This window comes from Microcaecilia unicolor, chromosome 3 (assembly GCF_901765095.1).
Source record: "Microcaecilia unicolor chromosome 3, aMicUni1.1, whole genome shotgun sequence".
Taxonomy (NCBI): Eukaryota; Metazoa; Chordata; class Amphibia; order Gymnophiona; family Siphonopidae; genus Microcaecilia; species Microcaecilia unicolor.
The window spans coordinates 483,658,276-483,679,083 of NC_044033.1; the positions used below are offsets into that span (position 1 = coordinate 483,658,276).

Consider the following 20,808-nt stretch of genomic DNA (forward strand, 5'->3'; position numbering starts at 1 on the left):
AAGAGAATTCAGTCACAGAATGGCACCTAGAATTTCCTTTTTTTTTTTTTTCAATATTAGGTGACTAATTTTCTGATTGGTGAACCTTCTTGTAGAAAAGCTCAGACTATTGTTTCAACTTTCTCCATGAATTAACTGCATGAGGTACTATAGAGAATTTCAGCCCACAGATTAGATTGCATTTTAAAACTGATTATAATGTATGCAAAAATGTAGTGATAAGATAAATTACTTTTGCATAGTTCTTTGGTTAGAATAGAGTTTGTATGTTGCCACCTAATCAATGACTAATAATAGGGGCATCAAAATTACTCAGGATACAATAGAGGAATTGTTTTGTGACTTCTTAATTGCTTCAACAAATTTGTGTTAACTGTAGAGTAGCTTGTATTAGGAATACAGGGTCTGTGATGCTATTCAGCCTTTAAAGCAAGTGAATAGGAAAAAGAGCAAATCCTCTCCTTGTTTTTTTTTTCCTGACCTTTTAAAACAAATTAAGATTGTGTGCCATTTAAAATACAAACAGAGAAAGACTGGGTTCAATCCTGTCAAAGAAAATTGATTAGTTGTGTGAAAAAAAGCAAACTTAATCAACATCTGCTAACAGTACCTACCCCTCTGCAGATCCATTCCCATTGTGCCAAGTCAACTTTTTTTTCTCATATTGCACCTACCAACTGGAACTCCATTCCTCTTCATATTGTTACACTCAGGGCTGTGCGGGAAAGGAAGAGAAAGAGAGGATCAAGAAGACAGTGTCTGCCAGGTCAAAAAACAAAGAACTCAAATAAAACACAGCCAGGATGTCAGTGGGTAGATTGACACTGCAGAATTCTAAGTCAAGAGACTTGCGGGACCTCATTTATTTATTAGTTGGATTTATTTACCACCTTTTTGAAGGCATTCACTCAAGGTGGTGTACAGCAAAAACAAGTCAAACATAGGCAATAGACAATTATTATTAGCATTTGTATAGCGCTACCAGACGCACGCAGCGCTGAACATCTGATACAAAGAGACAGTCCCTGCTCAAAAGAGCTTACAGTCTAAATAATACAGACAGACAAGACAGTTACGGGTGAGGGAAGTAATTGGTGAGAAGGGAGGAAGGGACAAGTGGAGGGCAATTGTGGCTAGGAGCCAAAAGCAGCAGTGAAAAGGTGGGTTTTCAGCATAGATTTGAAAACAGGTAGAGATGGAGCTAGACGTATAGGTCCAGGAAATCTATTCCAGGCATAAGGTGCCGCGAGAGAAAAGGAGCGAAGCCTGGAGTTACAGCAGTAAGCTACATAAGCAGTATGCGACATTACAATGTCAACACAATACATAAGAAAACATTTTCATAGACAGCCTAGGGTATAAGCAAAAATAGAACATGTAGGTAGAGTAACAGGAGTAAGAAAATAAGGGGATTAATTTAAAGAAAGCTGCAAATGCTTGTCCTTGGCAGCAACCAACTCAGTCCATACAAACAAAAAAGTTTCTGTTTATCACAGTTCCCAGTGCACGGCTCCCTTCAGTTTTAGGACAAAACCCCTTTTCACAAGCTATAAAGGTCCTAAACTTTGAAAGTGTCCATTCAAGCCTCGGTAGACCTGTCATTACTTTTATTTGTAGCGCAAAACAAAAATAAAAACAAGTTCAATTCACCTTTCAGGGCTGAAGCATTTTGAGTTCCACCCCGGCAATTCTCGTTTTCAAGCAGCACCACAGCCTCAGCAGATATACCTGCCAAACAAGCAGTTTGAGCACATTCAACCTCTTCTCCCATGTTGCTTGGCAAATGATATCTTGGGAACAATTGTACCCCTCCCTACCCTCCTGCGGATTACTCTCTCTTAGCTGTAAACGCCAGCTTAGAAACCTGCCCCAACAAGGTACACAAAGTCCAGCAGCTCCTTATATAATCCAAAAGGCCAACAACATAAAAAAGAGGTGTCCATTTCCTCCTTAGGTATGCAGGCTATGCTCTGAATTTGCTTGTGCGGAGGGGACCCACTCCATCCCTTCCTCTGCAGAGCGACCTGACTTTATGGAGGACTCCAGATCACTGCTGGGAGTAAGTCAGAAGCCTGGGGGCGGAGCATATATTGATTGTGTTCCCAGGGAAACTGACTACAACTTCCCCCAGCCATGGATCCTGGAAGTCCAGACCACACCTTTCGCTTAGCTTACACTGTGACTGAGCTTTTCCCCCTCCCCTTCCCAAGGGTACAGAACAAGGTTCCTTCCCTGACCTCTGGCAGAGGAATATGCAGGGAAGCTGCTTTCCACAGTAGGTATGGCAGCCGGGGGGGGGAAGGGGGGGCAAATTCAACCGTTCCGCTGTATCCTTTTCATAGTATTGAACAGTCAATTAATAATGTTAAGGCTGCATATAAAATATATTATTTTCTCTAAAGCATACAGTATTTCTTCCTGAAAATTTCTATTGGTTTGTCACTGATAAGTCTGCCCTGTTTTGTGGTCCTAGAGAATACCTCATTAGTGCATGTCTGTCTCTGTTATTCCCTCCCTTCCTCTTGTTTCCACTAGGGTTTAATGATTTCCTTCCTGGTTATGAACATTTGTAACTAGCATCCTTATGTGGTTCTCCCTCTTTCTTTTCTTTTATTCCTTTAAATTTAATTAATTTTATTCTGCCTATTTAATATAACTATAACTTCATAACCCCCTTGGATAATTTGTTGATTTGCAGTATATTAAATAAAGTTGAACCTTGAATCTTAATGATTCTGAAATTAAAAGGAAACCTTTTTCAAGAGTCATTGAGGGAACAGCGAACAGACCTAAAACTGTGGTAAATGATCTGTTGAGAAAATTACAAGTAGGGGCTTGAGACTTAACTTTTGGACTCGAATTGCAAAAAATTCTCTCTTCTTTTTAAGGATAAGAATAATATTCCAATAGAATTAGAAGGGATGATAATCCAATAGACCAGGAATAACATTTTGCTAAATGTCTCACAGAGAGACAGTCTCAGTATACATCCTTGTTTGGTGCATGGTATTCCTAAAGAATCTGTGATAATAGAGAGTTTTCGGCTGGTATCCATGGTTGTTAAAATGTTATCTAAATACCAGATCTGCTTTTTGTTGTCCGTGTCCAGTTAGATTTGATTAAACTTTGCAAGAGTGATTCAGCTAGTAGATGATACAAACACATCCTTGAAGGTAATCATTTTGACCATTCTTAAAAAAGCCATCATTAGATCCATTCTTTACATGTTGGTAATTAAAGACCAAATACTACATATCAAAACCCTCCATATGCTTACTCACAGTTCCAGTAATTGACAGAAAAGATATTTTACTGTCATGGATTTATCATATTATATTTTGAAAGGAGAAATAAAGGCAAATGTGTAGCTGTATAAAATCGAAAGCCCACTTGAGTTCAAAGGTTTCTAATTTATTTATTTATTAAAATGTATTTACCGCCTTTTTGAAGGAGTTCACTCAAGGCAGTGTACGGTAAGAATAAATCGAACGTGAGCAATAGACAATTACAGCTGTAATAATAATCAAATAACTATACAAAGTATGGCATAGTATACAACTTACAGTGTCAAAAAAGGGCGCTTCCAGGGAAAGGCAGCCAGATATTCACTTCTGCTCTTTGACATTTGGAGCACGGAGGCAGTGAGGACACTGGATAAAAAAAGATCAAGTCCAGTTTCTATAAATGACTATGCTATTTGTAATAATGGTTAATGACTATAGTTGGTAAAGGTTATGCAAAGGTATTATCACCAAATAAGTACATAAGTAATGCCACACTGGGAAAAGACCAAGGGTCCATCGAGTCCAGCATCCTGTCCATGACAGCGGCCAATCCAGGCCAAGGGCATCTGGCAAGCTTCCCAAACGTACAAACATTCTATACATGTTATTCCTGGGATTGTGGACTTTTCCCAAGTCCATTTAGTAGCGGTTTATGGACTTGTCTTTTAGGAAACCGTCTAACCCCTTTTTAAACTCTGCCAAGCTAAGCAAGCCAATAGCACATAACATGGTGGTAAAAAGAAGAGTAGCCCTATGAATGAAGTGCTATAACATTGGGCAACATTGATTACCAATTGCTATTTGCCGACGACTGTGAGGAATTCTGAGGGTACTCTCTCAAAAAATTATTTCAAGACACACTATTATGTAGTTTTTTTATTTAGATAGCTTTAGTCATTAGTTTGGGTAGTAGTCCTGGTTTCGGGAAGTAAATTTCAGTGACTGTGGGATTATTTGTTTGTGTTATCTGAATGTTCTTATGTGGCCATTAACGCATGAGCCCCTACCGCCACCCATTTTGTAAGCGGTGGTGACTCATGTTCTAAACCTTCACTAATCAGTTAGCGTGCGGCAGTGCAGATGCGTTAACTGATCTCCACCCCTCAGATATGCTTCCTGAACCAAAAACTTTAAATTTTTACTTTTTTAGCGAATGGGTAGCATGTACATATGACAAAATTACCATGAGATGCCTCAGTGTACCCCGCGGTACACCATTTTTTGCTGCGGTAAGTACACATTTGTACTTATCGCAGCTTAGTAAAATGGCCCCTTAGATTGTCATAAAAGAGGTAGAGCAACCTTTCAGAGAATTATTACAAAGAAAAAAATCACTTTAAATGCAATAATTTATTTTTTCAAAACTACTTTTAGGATCTTTAACCGTTACTTTCCAAGCAAGGTTGTGTTGTCATGTAGCTTTTGTCTTGTACCTCTTGCGTTAGGGTGTTAATCTGAATCTAAAAGCTTAAATCTAAGAGTTGTTAAGAACCAATTGTAGTTCCTTTGCTAGATTTCACAGATGAATAAAAACGCTTTATTCTGTTTAGTACTGCTTGTGGGTTAGATTCCCACGGGGATGGGCAGGGACGGGTTAGATTTCTGTCCCCATGCAACTCTCTAATCCTCACTCACATCCTTAAACATTCCAACCTAGTAAAAAAAAGGATGTTGGGGTAGGGGCAGTGCTTTTTTTGAGGGGGTACTTGGGGGTACTGAGTACCGCCGCCTTTCCCATTGTCTGCTAAAATTGACCCATGATCCCCAAGTTTTAATGAAAGAGCTCAGGCTCCACACACCAATTCTGCCTTGTCATAGATTCTGTGACTGGTTGCAGGGGGCTTGGCTGTTGTGGGGTGGGTCCATCTGTGATCACCCCATCCCTGAAAGGTGGCCTGGCATTTGAGTACCGGCACCTTTTTTACTAGAAATAATGCACTGGGTAGGTGGTATGGGGGTCTTTTGACATCAGCTGATGTGGTATTGTCTGCTTCAGAGCAATGTTGTGCGTACATTTATCATATTAACACATTCTCCCCCAGATTCTATTTATGGTACCCAAAATTGGTGCTAATCCAAGATGTGCACCCAACTAAATTGTCTAATGAGCCAATTAGTGCCAATAATTGGGTACTAATTGGCACCAAATTGAATTTGCGCACACATCTTGCTACGCACTATTCTATAACAGTGTATGTACACCCAAATCCCATAGCATAGCGAGCAACCCAAAAGGGTGGCAATGGGAGGTGCACGGGGATAGTGTTATAGAATTCCAGTTTAAGCAAGCATAAGTCCTGGCGCTCAGAAATTGGCATTCAGTGATATTCTATAATGGACATGCAAAGATGAATGCCCATTATAGAATAGCATTGAGCACCAATTTTTGAGTACCATTTACTGAATCTAGCCCCTTCCTATTTGAAAGCAAGTTTTGCACAGCCAGCAAAAGTCCAAAGTCAACGTCAGTCACAGTGCTGCAGGGACATGAAGCTGCATCTAAATGCTGAGGGAAGGTACTGCAGAGGATTCACTAAACCTGTTATCAAAATAGTACTGTAGATCTCAAATTCAAGATTGTCATAAGTACACATGTCCTGTTTTCTTGTCCAGGAGCACAGCCATCAGTTGTGAGCAGCATTCATGCCATGAATCATACACTGCAGTACCTGCTTCTCTCCCACACTACTAAACAGCTGGCCCTGAATCCCCTTTGGAACTCATTCCTTTCTTTCTAAGCTTAACTAGCTGATACAGAGGGACTGCATCTGGTGGCACATAGAAAACCACCATACTAGACTAAAAATCTTTTCTAGAAGATTATGGTAGTGTTTGTGCTATCCTGAGACGGACTTCCATAACCCAAGTATGTACTCATTTTATTTTCCCTGAGCTGTATTTAGGGTATTTTATACATCTGGAGATATAGGATTCCTACATAAATAGTGTCTTGAAACATTTACAGGGATTATGATAAGGATAAGTTTTGCTAAGTTCTTAGCAAAGTTCTTCTAAAGCATTTTCAAGCAATTAACAAAAAGTACTTTATATGAGAAATATTTAGCTTACTAATTGAAGGATCCAAAGGTCTTTCTCCTATGCTTTAGCCATAACCATCTATTTTAAAAAGAACAACACTGGCTGTAGTAAAATCATGCCCCCAACTGTATTAGCATATTATTACTGCATTTGCGTCTGCCTCTGCGGTGCACTGTAAGCCACATTGAGCCTGGCGCTGTTGGGAAAATGTGGGGTACAAATGAGATAATAAATAAATAAACAATTACATGAAAGACTGGTAGAAATCATAATGTCCCTGGAGTCCAAATATCCACAGGTTTTGTATAGTACCAGCAGCACAGCTTGCTGCATCCTAAAATGACAACCACTCTGAAACATCCTGCTTATGAGAGAAGTAATCTCTTTGAGAGATAAAAGCATGCCGACAGCTGTTTTGTCTCAGACTTAAAGCCACCTGAATTACTGTAAGGGACTGAGAGCTTTGGTTTTCCTCTCTTTGTTAACTTTGTTGTGGAAAATTACAAATAATAATTAAAATCATACATATCAGAAGATAAGGACTACTTAACCCATCTATGCTGCCTGTTTATGATAACATAACACATTTGATTTTGATTAAATAAAGTTCTGTTTCTGAATTTATTGGACTAGAAGACACACTGTTATATGCGAACACATATGGCAAAATCATTTTTTTCTGCATGTTATGATTTGGTTGAGGGTAAGTCGAAACTCATCCTTGGTGGCAATATTAACAATCTGTAAAAGAGAGTAGGAAGTGAATTGATCAAATTGCAGATGGCACAAAAATATTCAAAGATAGTTAAAACAAGACTATGAGAACAAGTATATAGGATCTGTAAGGGAGAGGAAGGGATAGTAGATGATATGGATGGGCAGACTGGATAGGCCACATGGTCTTTATCTGCTGTCTTTTCTATGTAACTACAGAAGGACTTTGACAAACTGCAGAAATGAGTGTCAAAATCGTAGATTAAGTTTAATGTTGAGAGGCGCAAAGGGAAAAAAAATCCTAACTACAGCTTGTACAATGCTAAGTTCAGATTAGAAGTTGCCACCAGGAAAAAGACCTTGGAATCATCGCAGGCATATCTGAAGTCCTCAGCTCAGTGTGTGGTGGAGGTTTAAAAAGTAAGTAGATATGTTTAGGAGTTATTTAGTTGCAAGTCAGTTTGGACAAGTTTAGGTAGTTTTGGGAGTCAGATCATAGCCTTTTGGGCTGTTTAAACCCATAGTTAGGGGAGTCTTTGTGAATGAAGTGGGATGTAGGCGTTTTCACATCCTGGATGTAACTGCCGCTCTTAAAACAATGTGGCATTTGTATGCCTAGAGCTTCATTGGTTCATATGAGTAGAGGATTTTAAAAAAGAAAGTTAATGTTAAGCAGCAGGATGATGCCAGTAGCAAAATGATGTGCAACGACAAATAGATATTCAGTCCCATTTGCATAGGGGTTGTATGTGGAAAATAAAATGTCAAGGTCGGGATGTTCACATTTCCTTGTTATTTTACAAAAGCCTCTACCGAATGCAGAGCCTTTTGTAAAATACATGTAAAGGCATGCAGGAGTTCACATATGTTTGCCTGCACATAACAGCCAGATCATCCATTTTGCAAATTTACATATGAAGAAATAGAACAGCGTTACTCAGGGGTTTCACCTGTATAAGTGCCACGTTCATGGCAAGGATAAATCAAGATCAGGTATACATAGGAATATCACTTCATACCATATGTAATAAGTTTATCTTATTGGTCGTTATCTGCCATCATCTACTATTTGTTATAATGTTCTGTGGTGCAGTTTCCAAGCTTACATGAACAAGAAGAGCCAAGGAGCCATGTGAAATAACTTTGTCTTATGCTTTTTTGTGATGTTAGACTCTAGAGGTGACGCACACTTGCACCCGATTCATAGAACAGCCCGGGCCCAATGCTCTGGTAGTTGGCACTTGCTTATGCCATCATACAGATACAAAAAGCTGGCACAGAAATTTTGTAATGTACGTGATTATTCGCATTGTACTTTATTTATTTATTACATTTGTACCCCGCGCTTTCCCACATACAGCAGGTTCAGTGCGGCTTACATAGTTAAAAAAAAAAAAAAGGATTACAAACAACATGTAAGAAGAATATTATAAACTGTGATAAGCATAGCTGCTTACATAGTAAAAAAAAAAAAGCATTACAAAGGACATGCAAGATGATATTATAAACTGGTGAAAACACAATGGCAACAGTGCCCAGAATAGGGGAGGTAGACAAGGATAGGATAGGGTAAAAGGGGAAGGAGATTGGGGAGGGATATGGTAAAAAGGATACAGAAGAAAAGATTGGAGATTGAGTATAAGGGGATTTGAAAATAAGGTCAGAGGTATAATTGGTGTCAGAGTCAGTGTCATCGTCAGAGCTGGAGTTGTGTAGGTGGGCTGGTAGAATTAAGTTGGTTCATGTTTATTCACATTTTTTTAGCTGCCCAAAACACACCCAAATCCTTCTACCTTGAAATCTCTGTATACCGAAGCATGTGCATGCAGATATTGTGGCAAACTGAAATCACCATATATAAGTATATGCCATCTCCATGTGTAAATGCCATTATTTCAATCTAGAGATGCTTCTAAAATTTGCTCCTGTGGGAAAAAAAATCCTACTTCATATCTATCATGTATTTGATATCTGGAAATTCTAGAGAACCGTTTGCAATGGTTGAACATCTATTGCGGAAGAGCACAGTTCTGGCTTTAGATTTTGAGATACCATATCCCTTTGTTTTTAGCATTTCTGCTATGCAAGAAGTGCTCAATTGTGTCTGGATTTGGAGGCCAGGAAGCCCTTAACACCCTTAGGATCACTTGCAGTTTTAGAAAAGAGTCAATACTGAATATATGTTAGCAACCGTTAGAGTCCATTATTTTCGCTTTCTGCACAGGAACCTGGGCTAACCATTTAGAAGGAATGAAGCCTTCTCATTTATTAGATCCATGTTACTCCTTATTTGATTTCTACCAGACTGTGCCTTGGAGCTGTTGATGGTTTGTTTGATGTTCTCGATAGAGGAAACGGTTTCTGTTTGTTTGAACAAACAGCTTCAATTAATGCTTCAGCTTCAATTAATTATCATCCAATTGCAGAACTCACCCCTCCCCATTTTCTTGGTGTGTGGGGGTGTTGTAGGTGTAAAGTTTTCTGAGTTCATTGTTACTCTGCAGATTGCTCTCTTTGGAGGATACTTGAAAGCAAGATGCTTTTCATTCAGACTTTCAGTTGGTCCCCATAATAGAGACGTTTCTGGTAGCGGGATAAGGTTCGTTTACATCTGAATAAAGGAGAGCACATTGGTCCGATTCTCCTAGGCCTTGCTTTTGCTTTTGAGCTGGGGTACCTGTGGGGCTCTGCGACTGCAAGATACAGTATTAACTGATTGATTTGTCGTGGTGGCCTGTAACTTACTGCAGTGGGCCACATTTGGAACAAAATGAAGAGTCTTAATTTGGAGGAATCAAAGTTTATTGAAGGACCCAACATGGCAGATCCTAAGGAAGGACAGAAAGGCTGGCAGATAGCAGTTAAAAGAATTGGTATTCCTGTTAGGTGACTGCACCCTCTCACCCCCAGAAGCTAGCTACTTTGATTTGGAATACTCTTGTTAACAAATTGCACAGGGATCTATTCTTTTTGAGATCATGATATGATCCCTGATGCAGGCATTTTGCCAAAACATGGGCCATGTAGGGTCCTTTGCATTTGGTGTCATTTGATTTGTGTTGCTGTTTTCTCTGCTTTGCTTGTTGTTTGCCTGTAAGACTATGGCATCTGACTTCTACTGGTTTACCATGTTACATCTTGCAGGGTTCACCATTGTCCCTTCTTTTACTTTTTGTGATGCTTCGACTCAGGAAAGAGGCGTCTCTGTGCTAATGATAGCTCAGATTAATTTCTTTGATATTAAACCATTTGGAAGACATTCTTTTAATCCTGCTAACATGTAAGGCATCTCAACTAGGACTCCTGATGAAAGCGTTGATGCCAAATCATGACCTGTGTTGAGTCCCGTTGTCTCACTACAATTATTCCAATTATTCTGAGCATATATGCATTGTACACCTACACCACTGCTAAATAAAGGACATCCTTGATGAAATCCTGGTTCACCTGTTGGGTCATTCCCACTGTGTTTCTTCTTCATCTTGGTTTTCTTCTTTCTTTGTACCCTCCTTTTATTTAACATTTCAGTGCAACCTTTAAGAGGGTCTGATGTGACCTTTAGGTTCTAAGAGTTTTATTGATACTGAAGACATCCAGATTCTCTTCCTGGTAAAGGTGGTGTGGGGGGGGGGGGGGGGTTGTGGCCTTCATACAATATAAATTATGACTTTGAACCTTTTTGAACTGGTTGCTGTCAAATCTCCTAGTGAACACTAATAAAATGAAAGTGCTTTGGTTCGTTCAGGAGAGTTCAGATATCTGTTCATTTGCAGGGACTATAGTTTGGTCATCTTTGGTAAAAGATCCATGAGCTTGTTTTCATCTTAGATTGTACCTGGAAGATTAAGTTTTCCATTTCATTAAGACTGCATTTTTAAAATTAAGAATAGGGCAAAGGCTTCAACCACTCAGGAACTACATTTCTTTAAAACAGAGGTAGAGACCCTGATATTGGCCCATTTGGACTACTGCAGTCTTCCCTTTGAGGCTCATGTAGAGGTGTCAAGTAGCCCAAAATGCAGTGGCTAGAGTGGTTTTGGTGAAATAGGAAGATTTTCCAGCCTTCCCATTTTAAAGCAAATAGGGCTCAGTTTAAGATGTTGGTTTTTGCTTTTGTTGTTTCATGGCAATGGCCTGCATTATTCAAGTGACACACTGTTGTGATGTGAGTCAGAATGTCCGTTGTGGTCTGCATTTTATCTAATGCTACTTTTAAGGTTCTAAAGAGCTTGTGAGCTAGAGCCAGAATATTTTCAGTTGTGTCATCCATGTTGTGGAGTAAGTTGCCTGAGGGAATCCAGCAGGAATTGAATTAACTTAAAATTTCCTTGACTGTCTTCCATGTTTTGCTCTTTCCTGTACTGATTGTATTGCTTGTTTTTATATATTCTTCACTACTTAAGCATTGTATAATTTTATTTTTATATGTGGCCTTGGGCAACCTTGAGTGGGGTTGGGGGGATGGATTATAAAATATTTTAATCGATAAATAAAGGGGAAGGAATGGCTCCCTTAACGAAAAAAGGCTGAGCAGATTAGAGCTTTTTGCCTTGGAGGAGAGACGACTGAGGAGGAGAACAATAGAGGGTTACAAAAGGAAAATAGTCAATATCAACAGAGAATTTCTTATGTTCTCAGAGCAGAGGCATTGAACACACTCAGTAGCTAAAAGCCATTTTAGCAGGTACTGTTGCTAATTTGTCAGTTATTCACTTTCTACCTCTTATTAAGCTACTTCTGCAATATTCTGAAATGAAATCGTAGGCTCAGGATGAGTGAAGTACTTCTGCTCTATTCTCATTGTGTGCTATTCATTTTGGAAAAAGAAAATGCTGGTTATTGATGTGATATGCTTTGTAGGAATACAGCACAGCCAGCAAATCCTGATAGCCATAAAACAGTGATGACTATGAATAGCTTAGTTTGCAAGAACAGTAAGTTGCTATTATTTATTGTGCCTGAATTTCCTTTACTTGCAAGAATAAAAATGAATTGTTGACATCCATTAATAGAATAACTTGAGTAGAATAGTTTTAATTGTATCTAAAGTAGGCTTTTGTGCAATTTTTCAATGTCTTTTGTAATGTCACAAATTTTATTAAAGATTTATTATTTGCACTGTGTTATGCAGGATGCTGCATACTATTAAAGCCCCTATCCTGTAGACCTTGCAGTCTGAGCTCGAGGACACTAAGCAATTTGTGTAAGATCCCACAGTGAGTAGTATCAGGAGCAATGGAACATGCATTTCAGGTTTCACTATGGTGTTCTATAACCGCTATTCTGTCACTGCAAGGAACCTTTTTGAAAACAAGTGGTGATTAGGGCTGTAGCGTTTCTAAACTTCAGATTGAATGGAAACAGTGTATATCAGGCGAAGGCTTGGCTCATCTCCCAAGCCTTTAATGGAAGAAGCAACTTGCTGGTCGCACACACAGAAGGGTCAGCACTGATTACACATGCTGTAGACGTCATGCTTATCCACTTCTTCTCCAGCAGACATAAGAACATAAGAATAGCCATAGTGGGTCAGACCAATGGCCTATCTAGCCCAGCATCCTACCTCCAACAGTGGCCAATCCAGGTCACAAGTAGCTGACAGAAACCCAAATAGTGAGAACATTCAATTCTACCAATCCCAGGGCAAGCAGTATAGCAGACTATGGACTTTTCCTCCAGAAACTTACCCAAACCTTTTTTTAAACCCAGATACGCTAATGTCTGTCCTCTGGCAGTGAGTTCCAGAGCTGAACTACATGAGAACATAATTCCTTCCAATGACTCAAGAAATCGTAGCACTGTGGCATTTTTCCTTGTGGTCATGAGGTCCAGGAGAGGCAACCCCCACTCATTGTTATTATTATGCATCAATAGTTCCTCAGCAGGAATTCACATGCAACTTTTTTGAACTAATCCCCTTGTTTTCTAGCTCCTGTTACTCTATCATATTTATGTGTGTCACCTTTTCTTATACCCTATTATGTCTATTAATATGTTTTATTGTGTGTTGTGTTGACAATTTAAGTAGCATGCTGTGCTATACTATGTACTATAGTTTGAATATTTTTACTACTATAATGGTCTGTTGCTTGTGTTCAGTGTATTCTTGCTGTATACTACCTTGGGTGAATTTTTTCAAAAAGGCAGTAAATAAATCCTAATAAATAAATAATATTGGATTGACCTCCAAGACAATGTGTATCCAACTTGCTATGGATGTGACATGGTTATTGTGGCCACAGAAAGCACGCAACCCCCAGATGTGCAGGCTGATGATTTCTCGAGTCCTAAAGGCATCATTATGAAGAAATATTTAGTAAGTTTGTTTGCAGCTAAATTCTGGCAATTGTTGCCCATGAATTTACAGTCCTTAATTACCTATAATATGTTTAAGAACGGTTTAGAGACTTTACTGTTCGAGTATGTGATTAAGAAATAGTTCGCTATCTGTGCCAAATTTTAATTTGTTACATCCTAGACGTATTGTGATCTAGATTCTTGCTGTAATACACTTTGAACTATACAAATGGAATTAGTGGACTATAAGAAACCTAACTGTAGCTGTGACACAAACGTGTGTTTCACAACCCAATTTGGGGTCACAGCCCACAGTTTGGGAAGTCCTGCTCTGATGTGTATTTATTAGTATTAGATTTTATTTACCACATTTTTGAAGACATTCACCCAAGACGGTATACAGCAAGAATAAGCTGGATATTGTCAATAGATAATTACAGCAGTGAAAAAATAACAGTATACATTATGGCATAGTATGCTACTTTACAGTATCAGCATAAAACGCATTAAAACATCTTAATGGACACCTTAGGGTGTAAGTGGAGGTAGAATGTATAGATAGAGTAATATGAGCTACAAAATAAGTGTGACTAACTTAAGGAAAATTGCACATGGAATCAGAACTGCTACTACTACTACTAATTTCTATAGTACTACTAGATGTACGCAGCGCTATACACATATATGCAGGTACTTTTTCTGTCCCTAGTGGGCTCTCAATGTAAGGTGTTTTTTGTACCTGGGGCAATGGAGGGTTAAGTGACTTGCCTAGGGTCACAAGGAGGTGCAGTGGGAATTGAACCCAGTTCCCCAGGATCTCAGTTCATTGTACTAACCATTAGGCTACTCCTGCACTCGTGCAAATGATCTCAATTAGAGTACGAGTAAATAAGCAACTCCTGCCACAGTATTTATGAGTAGCTAGTTAGTGGCTTCTTCCATTAAAGGCTTGGGAGAAGGGAGAAGAGCCAAGCTTTCACTTCCTTCCTAAAGTGGAGGTAGATTCATTAGCACAAGAATTTCTGGTTGTGCATTCCATACTGTGGGGGCTACTACGGAGAAGGCTTGTTGGCGGGTATCGCATCTTGTGATTTCTTTGGAGAGAGAGCGGTTAGAGATATTCGTTTGGAGGACCTTAATAAGCTTGAAGATGCTTAGATGGAGATCCTGTTCTTCAAGTACTCTGGCTGATTTCCTTTTGAGGGCCTTGAAGATAAGAGACAGAGTTTTAAAATGTAGCCCTTATGTACTGGTAGCCACAGAAGTGGTGTGAGGTAATCACATTGCACATAACCTTCTATCATTCTTGATGCAGCATTCTTAATCAATTGCAGCTGTTGCACTTTGTAGTCAAGCCATTGTAGAATGTATTAGAGTAATCCACCCTTGATGATATGATGTGAACCACTGCGACAAGACTAATTCCATGAACTGTTCTATACACTTATTGTAAAGTATAAGATCCACAGCTATTCTAACACTTTGGTAGTTTAAATGGTGATATATTACATGGAAAGCTAGTGGTTTTAAAAAGATTAAAACTGTGGGCAGCTGGATAAGCATTGATAAGCTACTCAAAAAATGTAGTAGGTGAAAAGCTGAGTAATAGGAAGACAAGAAACTGAGCTGGTATGAATTTGCAACCATTTCATAAGCACTAAGCAATAAACTATAAATGATGATGCCTCAAACTGTTTAAAAAAAATCTTTTATCTTCATTCAAACAAATGAATCATTTCTTATTATTAACTATGCATGCAGTTAGAAAGCCATCACAAGGAGGTATTTTCCGTCTCCCTGTCTAGTGTTAGCAATTCACCTGTGTCAAAACTTGCTTTTTCTTGTATGGCCAAGACCTGACCTTTTCCTCAGGCTTTTAAACAGTTAGATGACCAGTTTTGTCTTGAGTATTGAAATGAGATTTTTTTGAGGGTTTGCATTTGTATTAGTTTTATTGTCTTTTTTAATGGGTTAACATTTTATTATTGTCTGTATATGCTGTGCCATCCTTCAGCTGTTGGAAAGACAGACGAAATGTTGCGTAAATAAATATTCTAGCCGTTAGTTATATTTAATCATCCAGCACATTTCAGAAGTTAAGTAACAATCTGAGTGCAATTCCCAGCTCTATGCTGTTTGGCTAGTTTGTGATTGAGATTTTTTGAAGGAGTTTGTATTGAATTTAACTCTGGCTTGTATTGAGATCAGTCGAGCACTTGGAAACATTGCCACTAACCCTGATGCAGTTAGACGAAACGGTGGCCAACGTTGGTTTCTGGCATTTTGCGACAGCTCGAATACTATACTTCTCAATGGACACGGAATTATAGCAATCTAAGGAACTTAAAGCTAAGTAGATTATTTCACAATAATGGTTGCTATTTTGGTTAGATAATTGACAGCAAGTTATAGGCAGTGGAAGTTTTTTTATGCCGATGATGAACAGTTGAGCCAATATATGGTGTTCTAGCTTCTAAGGAGAGAGATTTCTGAAGCTCTTTGAGGCTTTTTCCTTCCCTGCCAAGTTATATATAATGTTGTTATGTGATGATCTCTAACATTTTTGAGAACTCTATATATTTGAATGTCAGTATATATATGTATATATTAGATTTTTCTATAGCTGTTGGATTTGAAGACATGCTTGTATGTATTTAAGCACGTATAAGGCCATGTTTACTAAAGGTTAATGTGTGTTAAACTCATACTAAGAGCGTAAACACTAATAGGCGTTAGTGGGTACTTAAGCACTTAGCACCCACTAATGTCCCTTAGTGTTTACCCCATTGTATATGAGTCATATTTGTCATTTTTGTATTCGTCCTCTGTTTGTAGAAGATTTTTTTACCTGCAAGTTTTTTTTCACAGATTGAACACTGAAATCATTCAACCTGTCTCATTAGCTGCTAAGTAAGGACCAACATTTTATGTTGTAGGATATATAGCTACATAATTATAATGTTTGCATGTATGCAACTTTTGATTTACAGTAATGAAATAGTTTGTCAATAACTGTGATCAGAATACCATAAACACAGATAAATTAAGGCACATATGATGCATTCTAATTTTATGCTTTAAGAAATTACCTATGATGTGATCTTGTCTAATCAAGTTACCCAGTGAAATAGTTTTTTTTTTTTTTTTTAGAAAATTATGGTTGTGTAGATTTGGTTTTTTTTTTTGTCACTCTTTTTTTTTCTGCATCAAGGAAAGATCATTAACTATGAAAGCTAAAGAAGGAAAAAGATTTGCAACTAACCTTTTCACACTTCTGTCTGTCAGAAGCCTAATTAAGAAACGTTGGAACTAATCCAGATTTCTTTTGTTTACAGAGCTGGTGTACTAGGACCCAAAATGACAATGTATGACCTGGTTTTACATTTTTTTAACTTAAAAATGTTGTTTTGCTCTTCATTTCATGTAAATATGGAAGCAGATTACTTTTTAGGTTTTGAAGTTAGAGCTCTACATAGAAGAAAGTTATTGTAAATAAATCCTATTTACGTAAGCTATCTGAATGTAACTCACCTTGAGTTACGAAGCGATAGGAGCTAAAGACAGCTAAATCAATCCTGCAATCATCTTAAGAGGCTGAATTTAAAAACTGCGTTTTAAAAAATGTATCTCTCTTTTATAGTTTTTAAGATTCTTGCCTATGGATTCCATCATAGGATTGTCAGATCATAACATTTCACCTGGCTGCACCCAGTGTCTGGAATTAGCTTTCCTGAACACTTGTACCAGGCTTTCTTTTACTAGATTAAAGCCCAGTCTGAAAACTACCCTCTTTGAATTTACTTTTACTATCTGAACCTCAATTCATCCTACTGATGAAATCAGATTTTTCATTCTGAGATCGAGACTTAGGCCCCTGTTTACAAAGCTGCTCTAGCAGCTTGCGGTGCGGTACTGCCGACAGAGCCCATTCACTTTGAATGGGCTGTTTTGGCAATGCTGCGTGACAGCCACTAGCACGCCTTTGTGAACAGAGGGCTTAGTGAATGTGTTGCTTAGACACAGCTGGGGCTGATATTTCATAAGAACATAGCAATTATTAAGCTATTAAAGAGGTGTAGGGGCCCCTTGCCCCCACCCTTTCTTTATTATATAGATCAGGGGTAAACGGTGCTTGCAAATAGATCTTGAATATTCATTGGGAAATCCTGCAAACCCCTGGGTTGCAGCCCTTGAGGACTGAGGTTGCACACACTCCTGATATAGATTGTTAGTGGAACAGAGGCCTGAGGTTCTGAAGTTTTAACCAATTAGACAAGTAGTTTACTTGCCTACCTTTCCAGCTTGTACCTAACAACCTATTTAGTTCTTCCTCTTAAATAGTTAATGTTGCCTACATATTTAATGATACTCAATATCCTCAATTTAATCTACTTATAAGTTCTTTTTAGTCATGGTATTGCTGCCTTAGTGCAAAGCCTTTTGTTATCTTGCATGTGTTGCCTAGATTGTAACTCCAGTAAGCAGGGTCTTATATTATGTGTCATTGTACAGCACTACATAAATCTGGTATGTGCTGTACAACAGATGATATTATGTTGAACTGGTAGAAATTTCACGCCTGCAATGTTATTTAAAGCCAAGCTCTCACTTTCATAGTTTTTCTTAAAACTCAGTCTTTCTTTTATGCTGTTAACAACACTTGTCATTTCCAGTTACTTAGTGGCTTTCGAGTGTTCTTAAACAGTAAGGGGTCCTGTTACTAAATCGTGGTGAAATTTGCAGTTACTATAACTTAATGTGGGACTCCATCATCCAGTAGCTGCAAATTTAATGTGGCCCTTGTGATAGCAAATAGTAGGAACGGCCCCAATAGTTGCCACGGTAAACTTGCAGTTTGGCAAAAGAGGCCCTAAATGTGCGTATTACTGCAAAAATACCATAAGCTCCTTAATGCACTTGCATGCTAGTAGTTACCACATGGTAAACTGTGCATTAAGGGCCTTATTCTGTAAAGGTTATGCTCCTAATTTTATGCTTATAAGTTTAGGAGCGGAATTTATGCTCCTAAATGTATGTAGGAACATAGATTACACTTGTAATTTAGGAGCATACATTTTAGGAGTGTAAATTTATGAGCATAACCTTTATTGAATAAGGCCCTAAGGGGTCCTTTTACAAAGGATCGCTAGCATTTTTAGTGTGCGCTAAAAATAAGCATGCACTAAATGTTAGAGATGCCCATATGTTTCTATGGGTGTCTTTAGCTTTAGTGCGTGCTTATTTTTAGCTAATCATTAGCATGCACTAAAACCACTAGTCTTTTTAAGGTAGGTTACGTTATATATTATGAATTAATCATGTTAAATTATCTATGAAGATAGCAGCTAATTCCATTTTCCTCTCACACAAACTGAACAAAGGCTATATGCAGATTATGTTGACATGAGACCAAGGTTCCTTCCATCAGACTCTCCCAAATATAGGTACAAGAAGGATGGCCAAGGAAGCTTGATTAGCATGACCTCATTGATTTGATTTCTGCAGTTGGTTAGATTGCACATTTGCTCTTTCAAAGACTTTCAAACATGAGGAAAATAGCCTCTGAAAACCAAGCTAAAGACTTTAAGGGGCAAATTATCAACATGGGCTACTGCTTAAGTCAAGTTATTTTATCACAAGTTGGGTTATTTTAGCACAGAGTCCTATTTTATGTATATCTAAATCTCCACTACCCAAGCTGCAAAGGACTTAAATACAAATCAACTTACACATCCAGTTTTTTCCTACATAAGCACACAACTGTGGAACACATTACCAAAAGCCGTGAAAACAACAAATGATCACCTAAACTTCCGGGAATCACTAAAAACCAACCTGTTTAAAAAGGCATACCCTACCGATCCCACTTAAATGCTTGAACTCTGCAACACAACGAAACCAAAGCATGAAGTGGACATAACACACTCTTCCGCTCTACGATTCCCTAATGTGTCTGTTCCACATGAACCTATCTTACCACAACATCACTTTGTATTTGTTCATACCGAGTTGGCGAACGCCTCTCCGGTACTATGTAAGCCACATGGAGCCTGCAATAGGTGGGAAAATGTGGGCTAGAAATGTAATAAATAAATAAATTGAAACCTGAATTAAAATACCCACTTCTGGTAAATAACCTGACTTAACAGTATCCACATTGATAACGTCCCCCCTTATTGTCTCTGTAGATAAGTCGGAAAGCACCCACCATAAGGAGCTGACAAGATACTCATAAGAGGTCATTATTTTAAAGGCTCTTCTGTTAGCAGCATCATATGAGTCCCCTTTCAGTGCAAGTTGGCTTAAAAAAAAAAACAAAAAAACTTTGGCGTTGCAGTAGGGATGGAGAGTCTGCATTCCCTGCCTGTGCGTCTCACTCAGAACTTAGAAACTAACAAGACTTTGCAGCTGCTATGGAAATAATTTAAAACCTTATCTTTCTATTTACATATCAAATGCATTATGGCTAATGAGAGAAATCCTCTGCTAAGAATTAACGATATTTCAAATGTGCTGTTCGCCCAGGCATATTGTCTTCTGTATGAAAAAAGAGCATCTCAAAGATGCTCAAATCCAGAAAAATCTGCCAGTTAAGTATCACTTGGGTTGAATTACCAGGACCATCTTTGCAGAAGATTATATGTTCCCCCCTCTTCTGTTCTAGGTACTGGTAACATAAAAAATGACAGCAGATAAAAGCTATTGAGATCTATGAGTCTGTCTCCATATGCTTTCTGATGAAGACCACTGACTTTCTGTAGCCACCCTCTAGATAGACTCCATCCTGTTTGTCTTTTTGAAGGTGTGGTCTCCAAAATTGTACACAGTACTCTAAATGGGCCTCACCAAACTTATACAGAGGCACTATCACGTCCTTTTCCTGCTGGCCGATCCTGTTCCTATGCACCCAAGCATCCTTCTGTCTTTGGCCATCACCCTTTCTACCTGTTTGGGTCACCTGAAGATGGCCAGGGAATTTGATAACGTCTGTGGACTAAGGAATGAAGGGACTCCCTGTTCCTAATGCCGTGAGTAAACCATTTCATAGAGTATATGGAATTCCTTTCTATTTCATAAAGAAGTTTGATCGCTGTACACAATATTCATTTATATTAGATCATACTTGACCCTACTACTACTACTACTATTTAGCATTTCTATAGCGCTACAAGGCATATGCAGTGCTGCACAAACATTGAAGAAGACAGTCCCTGCTCAAAGAGCTTACAATCTAATAGACAAAAAATAAATAAGTAAGCAAATCAAATCAATTAATGTGAACGGGAAGGAAGAAGAGGAGGGTAGGTGGAGGCGAGTGGTTACAAGTGGGTTACGAGTCAAAAGCAAGTTAAAAAGGTGAGCTTTCAGTCTAGATTTAAAGGTGGCCAAGGAGGGGCAAGACGTAGGGGCTCAGGAAGTTTATTCCAGGCGTAGGGTGCAGCGTACAGAAGGCGCGAAGTCTGGAGTTGGCAGT

General features: G+C 38.6%; 1 protein-coding gene across 5 annotated transcripts in view; it reads left to right on the forward strand.

Moving 5' to 3' along the window:
- MYO6 (myosin VI) overlaps window positions 1-20,808 on the forward strand; it is a 407,005-nt gene that overhangs the window by 332,575 nt on the left and 53,622 nt on the right. For 3 of the 5 annotated variants that reach the window (XM_030199055.1, XM_030199058.1, XM_030199056.1), the window contains exons 29-30: window positions 16,203-16,244; window positions 16,670-16,699. The exons of the other annotated variants lie outside the window; for them this stretch is intronic. In XM_030199055.1, the coding sequence (XP_030054915.1) occupies window positions 16,203-16,244; window positions 16,670-16,699 (72 nt within the window). The remainder of the gene's footprint in view (window positions 1-16,202; window positions 16,245-16,669; window positions 16,700-20,808) is intronic. 5 annotated transcript variants of the gene reach the window in all.